The sequence below is a fragment of the Lactuca saligna genome, chromosome 2 (assembly GCF_052625555.1).
Source record: "Lactuca saligna cultivar CGN05327 chromosome 2, ASM5262555v1, whole genome shotgun sequence".
Taxonomy (NCBI): domain Eukaryota; kingdom Viridiplantae; phylum Streptophyta; class Magnoliopsida; order Asterales; family Asteraceae; genus Lactuca; species Lactuca saligna.
Genome location: NC_136418.1, coordinates 175,558,090 through 175,566,262, shown reverse-complemented (window position 1 = coordinate 175,566,262; position 8,173 = coordinate 175,558,090). Strand labels below are relative to the sequence as shown.

The following is an 8,173-nucleotide window of genomic DNA, read 5'->3' as shown; positions in this document are numbered from 1 at the left end:
CCATTCGCAATACGGATTTGCAGTTTTCCATGGTCCGAACCTCGTCAATTGGACATCTAGGAAACAACGTGTTGTTGCTAGATCGAGCACTCAAGCGGAATATAGAGCTCTTGCATACACAACTGCCGAACTCATCTGGATACAACAACTTCTCCAAGACTTGCATATTCCACTTCTAAAACCTCCAATCTTCTTATGTGATAACTTTGGGGCCACATTCATGTGCAAGAATCCTGTGATACGCACAAGATCAAAACACATCACCCTTGATTTTCTTTTTGTTCGTGAACAGGTCGACTTCGGAAACCTCAACATCTGCCAAGTATCTTCTCTAGACCAGTTGGTTGACATATTTACTAAACCATTGGGCAAAGATCGAGTTACTCAATTACGACACAAGCTCCAAGTCCAACCTGCACTTGAGCTTGTCGGGGGGTAATAACGACTACTTAATCAAGTCAATTAATCAATAGGAATTAGTCATTAAAATTGGTATTGTTAGTCCTAGTCTTAAGGATGTGTTCATCACATGCCTTGTACTTGTGGAAATTAGGTTAGCCTACAATTCTTTCTTTGTATATAAATATTTGTATCATTCTTCAATATAATACAATTGAAATCATTCTCAATCAAATAAGCTTCTCTATAACATGTTTATGAAATATTTGTATCATTCTTCAATATAATACAATTGAAATCATTCTCAATCAAATAAGCTTCTCTATAACATGTTTATGGCTAATCTGAGTAACAGTTGAGCAAGACGACACAAATATTTATATGATTCGTGTCCGACTTAAGCTTTTGTGATCCATCAACCAATCAACCTGAATACAACACGATTGTCACTCCACCCCACCCCATCCTAGGAACCAACCATCGATAACCTAGATAATGGGTTTCTGTTAGAGAGAGTGTTTTTTTTTTTTTTTTTTGATCTCTTATACGTGTATATTTTGAATTTGGATTTCCTACTTTATTCTATGTTGTGTTGTGTCTGCTGACCATATCTTGTTGGAGAATAAAACTTATTTTATTCTCTATTGTAAAAAAATATTCTATTCTTACAACAAATATCTATTGCAAGATATAGAAATTGACATGTCATTTTGCAAAATGTCAAACACGTTGATATGCATAGAATCTCTCATTATCAACTTACGATGCTATTATAACACTAAGAGAAAATGTTCCATTAATATGTCGGGTTTGAACGACCAAAGAAGCAACATGATCTTATCCAAAGCTAATGTTTGGCAATTTTGATCAAATTAATCTCTCATAACAAAGACTACTTTTCCTTTTCCATCGTACGTGGCATACATTCAATTTGAACTTTTCTGTTGTGTTGCATCATACAAAATATTGACCACTGAGGTTCAGGTTCCCATCAAATCAGATAAAATCATTTTAAAAGTTAAACTTCAAAGTAATATTATTAACAGTAATTTTCTTTTTTCTTTTCAAATAGCAAATTAAGTATTAGCCTGTCAGGTGTCCTTCGATAATGGAATACAGTATTATACCATTATACCTTTTCATTCAAATATAGAATTAAGGAATATGTTCTTAACTTTTAAAAGTTATTGTCAGGTTTTGCTCATAAAATTAATGGAAAATTGTTAAAGATTTAATGGTAAAAATTACATTTCATCAATTACGATCTTTTAAGTTCTTTAAAACAAATTCAGAAATTTGATGTAGACTTTTGACAATACAGAATGTTGATCGTTGTTGCACGTCTCTAGCCGCTACAATAAAATTGTGATCAAAACTGCTATGTCATCCGCTGTATTATGCTATAAACAGTATAAACCCTTTTAAATTATAGAGTAAATTACATGAATGGTCCCTATGGTTTGGGGTAATTTGCTCGTTTGGTCTCTAACTTATTTTTTTAATTCGGAATGTCCATATAGTTTGTTTTTATTACATGTTTGGTCCCTACTATTTATTTTTGTTACATGCTTGGTCCTTGTTTTATCTAAAAATACTATTATTTAAATAGGAAAAAAATCGTAGGGTGGGTAAGGTAAGGTGAGGGGGTGAGGTTAGGGTTGTGTTTATTTAAATAAGTAAATAAAATCAATGGCAAAATAGTTTTTTTAGGTAAGATAGGGATCAAGTGCGTAAGAAAAACAAGCAATAGAGACCTTCAGAGTTATAAAAAAAAAAGTTAGAGACCAAACGTACAAATTGCTCTAAACCATAGGGACCATTCGTGTAATTTACTCTAAATTATATTACCTATGTTCCATATTGACTTACATATTTACGGTAGAGTTTTTATTTTTGAAATCTTTATTTTTCATAATTAATCCTAAATATTTTTATTTGTATGTTAAACTACTTGATGAAACTTATAACATTCAAAACACAATCTATTAATATATTTTGTAAGTATTATACATCAAAATCAAAAATATTTAAGATCAAAGTTAAAGAATAAAGATTTTAAAAATCAAAAGTATAGAATAAATATGAAACAGAAGGAGTATTTATTTATTTATTATTATTTTTTTTTGGAGAAAAACTGTTTGTTTTTTTTTTTTTTTTTTTTTTTTTTTTGGTAAAAATAGCCATTTAGTTATATATACATTACCACCCTAAATAACCCATCTTCTTCGCAACTTTCCTCTTCATAATCTATAACTTGTGTTTCCTCTGATTCAAAAGGAAAAATGATGATATGCTTTGGACTTGAAGATCCATGAAGACTTTTTTGGGGTTAATCCAACATTTGGGTCCAATAGCGACTTCATTGGATGGGTTGATCCATAATTGTACCCTACACCGAAATTTATCGTAACAGGAAAAATGATGATATGTTTTGTACTTCCCGCTAAATGGCCTAGAATGTGTGGAAAGGGGCTGATTTTGTTACCTATTGTATTGTCTTTTTTTGTTAAAAAATAAAAATAAATAAATAAATAAATAAAAAAGAAGATCAATGCTTGTTAACCTTTATGACGATGTAACTGTTTAACTTGTAATTATGTGCCTTGAGAACATATGTAGAAGTAGAACCCTATCCTAAAAGGTAACAAAACGACATTCCCTTTCACCTTCCATTCAATCCCAAATCAGCAAATAATTTGTAATATCATACATAACATAACTATTAACCACAAAATGAAAATATAATACACAAGACCTCATTATGCTACACTTTAAAACCCGTAAAAATAAATAAATAAAACCCTGAACCTTTATCTGTTTATCCTATGTAGTTTTTTTACCCGAAATAAATAGAACAACAAGCACTTTGCTTTCAAAAAAAAAAAAAAAAATCACCTCGGCAGATTTTTGTCACATGTCAAAACTCTATAACTTGCATGGGGCCCTTCCGCCGTATCCCTAACTGCCACACGCCACCCAATGGCCTTCCCGATTTCTTCAAGCTCATCCATAACCGAAACCGAATCACGAATGTAAGCACGTCCCCCAGGTCTCAAAATTCTATCCATCTCAATCATTATGCTACTAATATTGCACCTAATAATCACAATAACAATAATACAACATTCACATTACTCTATTTATTTTAACCAAAAAGAAAAATTATGGTGGTGACTAGTAAAGTAGTAAGTAGTAAGTACCTTTTTTGCTCAATTGAGAAGAGGCCAGCTGCATGTAACAGATCATAGGTTCTTGGGTATGTATCAAATGGCTCACACCTGTCATTCAAGGTCATCAATATCATTATTATTATTATTATTTATTGAATAATTTTACAAGTATTTTATAGTTTTATACCAATCATGCATAACTCCAATGAGTCCACGATCATAGATGACAGGCAATGTATTTGGACCACTAACAGGAACCACATTCATCACCCAACAATCTAGTTGGTTGCCAATTAACGCGGCTGCAAAACTGCAAATTAAAAATGGAATTAAGGAGAGTTATACAAATGAAAGGAAAAGTTAAAAAGACGGAAATACCCTCCATAGCCGGCTCTCATGTCCATCACGTTTCTAAGTTTGTAAGTATTCCAGCGTAAAGCTCGTACATAGCTTTCTATTATTTCTTTCCAGTATTTTGATTCCGCTTTAAAAAGATCATTTCTTGACACGTAAGCATCAAGTTTTAAGCTTTGGAGTCTTGCGGGTGGATTGTTTAATCGATCGGGCCAATCCGTAATATTTGCTCCGGATCCATCTTCTGGTAGTCGAGAAATACACGGCTTTAACTCAACATACCTTAAAGTCAAAATAAGTAACCACGGTCAGGTCAACTTTGATCTTGATCAAGAAAAAAATAAAAGAGAAAAGAAAAATTACCAAACATCGTCTGGATCGTCTTTTTTATCACATAATGGTGGTAGGGTCCCCAATTCACGACTTAAATAGCAAGTATTGTTCAGTGGTTTTTGCCATATAGCAATGTACCCTTCTTTCTTCACAAGATTCCAGCATAAACGAGTTGTAAGGTTCATCATCTCTGTGAGTATGTATAAAAATGAAATTAAACAAAAAATATATATAGAGACAAAAAAAGGTTCATTATTACCTTCCCATTGTTGTTCAAGAAGTGGTTCGTGTTTATAAACAGGCTGTGCAGCCCAAGCAAAATACCCTCCTGATCTCAGCAATCTGTTGACCTCAATTAGCAAAATCCCATCTTCATCATCGAATGTAAACAAGTGAAAGAAATTAAAGTACGCCCAGATTGATTGTTGTTCAGTAATCTAATTCAAGAAAGTTATACCATCACGTGTCCAATTGACTCTACATCTTGAGCAATGAATCAAGTCAAAAGCTTGACTTGGATATAAAAGTCTTCTTGTTGCAAAAGCTGCTATCATTGCAGGGACACCACGTTCAAGTGCAAATTGGATTTGATTCTCGTGTACATCTTTTGGGGCAACAGACATTGTGAGTACGTTTCTTGAATATAGATATGCACCAAAACTTGCTACACCACATCCAACATCTAATGCAACACGGGTGTGATTTCCAAATGCAATTTCAGGGATCATCTATACAGATACAAGTCTGTTAGTTTCATTATAAAAAGATGAAACAAGAGTGGGATTTCTTTATTGTTATTATACCTGTGAAATTTGATCCAAGTACTTGTCTGCACCATGAATGAACTGTGTGCCACCTCCAGGAAACTTAAATTTATCTTTGTCTACAGTGATCCAGTTTTGACCACCCTTGTATTCAGCAAGCTGTGCATGTGGGACATTACTGTACCACACCTGTGTTCAAGTGCAAAACAGACGAATATCCTTCATAAGGAAAAAGAAGATGGAAACAGAAACAGAAACAGAAACGGAGACCTCATGTGAAATTGTATGTAGAATTTTAGATTCACAGCATGTTATGCAAATCAGAAAACTAAAGAACAAGATTACCTCATCACGACTTGTTGGCCAAGGAATGGGGGCTTTGTAACCCTTGGGCGGAGGTACTAAGCAATTTAATCCCTTATCTTTCTCTGGGCAATGTCGCTCGAATCTCTCCCCTTTCTCAGTTGATTTCAACTCCTTAATCGCATCCACGTTGTCCAAACATGGTATATACTCCCTCATACTCACCGGACAAATCTCAAATTTTAGAACCCTAACAGTCCCTTGATCATCTTCCACCGCTTTCGTTTCATTATTGCGGTTCTCTACCACATCGGGATCATACTCCCCTACCTCAAACTCATCCTTCATCACCCCATTCTCATCCACTACACCTAGCCTCTGCACCGCCGGCGGAGAAAGCAATGGTTGTGGTGGAATTGCAGGTAACGTATGATCTGCTACTGTTTCTACCTCTTTTGTGTCGTTGATTAAAGACTTGATATCAAAGCTTTTGTTATAGTTTGGCGAAATTGAAATCGAAGGGATTTTTGCATTTGGGTTGGAGTTCGAACTGAAAAAGATTAATTGCTGATAAGTATCATCGGACCAATGCTTACCTAGGTAGAAAAAAGCTAGCGCGACGAAGGCAAATCCAGCCGTTTTCACAAAAATTGGCGATTTTAACGAACCAAATCCCTTCATCTTTGTAAGCATTATCCTCAGATCTAAGCCCCTCCCCTACCTGTGAGTTTAATACATGTAAACGTAGACTAAAAGCTCAAAGATCTATGTGTGTGATGAACGCTTTTTGGTCAACATAATCTAGAGCTTCGACTGTGCCATCAATTCAGTGAAGTGTTGAAGTCGCTTTCCCTCTCTTTCTCTCTCTCCTTCTGTATAATATATGTATATATATTTCTGTGTCAATAGTCAATGAAGTGCCTTAAACGACGCCTGAATGTATGTATAGGTGTCTGTGCATATGTGATTTTGATCCCGCTGCGTAGCTCTCTGTGTAGTGCCAGGAAGACGAGGAAGACGGCGAATGAATCCACTGGGTGCATCAACATTAAGAAGATCGCATCTAGACTAGCTAAAAACAAACTAATCATAATTATTAATTATCAACTAGATTTATACATCTTGGACCCCGAAACTCTTACTACACTTCATTTAAGGCCCTTTAGTTTATTGCTTAGGCCTTAGGACTTATGAGTGTTTAAAAAAAATGATACTATAATTAAAAAATTGGTTTATTAAAGTAGATGAAAATAACTTCATATTAATCTCAATAATTAATTGCATATTTTTCTTCACATTTTATTATTTTGACTAGTTTATAACCCGTGGAAACCACGGTTACAAATTAAAATTGATAATATAAATTAGAAAATTAAATTATTAAAATAAACATATATTATTAAAAAATAAGGAATTATAAAAGAAAAATATAAACATAATAAGTGTAAACAAATTTGGTAAATATCCTTTAATGGGTGGGTAATATTGACATATTTTGATATATTTTATTACTATATAAAAATATAAAAATTTATGAGTATTTATGAATATGAGTGGTAAAATGAAATTCAAATTGGAGAACCAAAATAATGACATGTGCGTATTATTGATTTAATGGCTTGACACATGGCGGAATGAGATTAACCCTATTCATTTATTAGATAGGGAGATTATATATATTGAAAATCAAATTCTATTATTACTTGTTCAAGTAACATCTTTACAAAACATCCTTTTAGTCTTTTTATTTAGTTATACGTTTTTTTTTAGGTTTTTAAATGGTTTCGTTTAGGTTGGTTGAAGATCCATTAAATACTATACATGAGATTGAATATTTTGTATATAACACTATACATGAAGTGCTTAATCCAAATTTCGTGCCCAAAATTTAAAGCATAACCATGTTTAATTTTTTTTAATGAAGTTAAGTTCAATATTAAAAACCTTTAAATCAATAAACAACTTAGTTTTCGCAGTATAACAAGTGAAAAAACAAATAAGAATCAAGTTGTGTCGCTAAACCTTTTTGTATGGTAAAAAACCAATTCTTTTGAATACTATATCCATAGATCTACAGGATATAACATTGTTATGCATGATCTGTTCTACCCAATTAAAAAGTTTCACCACATTTGGCGTGGGAAACCAAACATATCAGACACAAATGGTATGAACACATGTTGATTTTCCATGCATGATTTTTCATGTTCTGTAACTTTGCGTGTAACAGCTTTTAAAGCATCTTGTCTCGCCTTGAAACCCCCATCCCTCAAGCCCACGAGATGGGATACCCTGGTAAGGTCCACACATGCATGTTCCCTCAAACTCATCTGAAAATCAAAACGTCAGTTGATCTAAGATTGACATTCCTTCTATTGGGTCGATTAAGAAATTCACAGGTACCTCTTTCTTAGCGAAAACTCAGGCACACTTAAATATGTCAAAAAAAACATCCATAACCATATGGTGCTTGTATTTAAACCCCGAGAGTTCTTTACAATGAACTGCATGCTCTCCGAAAATGTTCAAACATGCCTTGCGGCACACCAGACATATCTCGTCAGTTGGGAATCTTGGGATCATGAGCTGATATTTTAGGATAGTATGATACTCCATATGGAACATATGTTGGCCAAGCCCATCTATAGGGATAGGTAGAAGAAAATCTTGAGGTTGTGGTGCTTGTAAACACTGCAAAATTGCTTTCTGCCGAGCCAACATGTCGAAATGCACTTCCATATCCTTGACAATTTTACTAAAAATGGCACTCGCCAGTGTATTCTGGGATTTATAGGGGACGGTGTCCTTAGTAGTAAAACTGCTAACTTCAATATTCGGAAGCTTGTTACG

The 8,173-nt window shown here is 33.8% G+C and overlaps 1 protein-coding gene across 1 annotated transcript; it reads right to left on the bottom strand.

Moving 5' to 3' along the window:
• Positions 1-3,071: 3,071 nt before the first annotated feature.
• Positions 3,072-6,389, bottom strand: LOC145032914 (putative methyltransferase PMT11). The gene is made up of 9 exons (XM_078981873.1): positions 5,366-6,389; positions 5,060-5,209; positions 4,714-4,984; positions 4,516-4,626; positions 4,287-4,446; positions 3,948-4,205; positions 3,757-3,879; positions 3,600-3,677; positions 3,072-3,495 (listed from the first exon to the last, which is right to left on the bottom strand). Exons 1-9 carry the CDS (start codon positions 6,014-6,016, stop codon positions 3,291-3,293), a joined length of 2,007 nt encoding a protein of 668 aa, XP_078837999.1. The 5' UTR covers positions 6,017-6,389; the 3' UTR covers positions 3,072-3,290.
• Between the last annotated feature and the right edge of the window lie 1,784 nt (positions 6,390-8,173).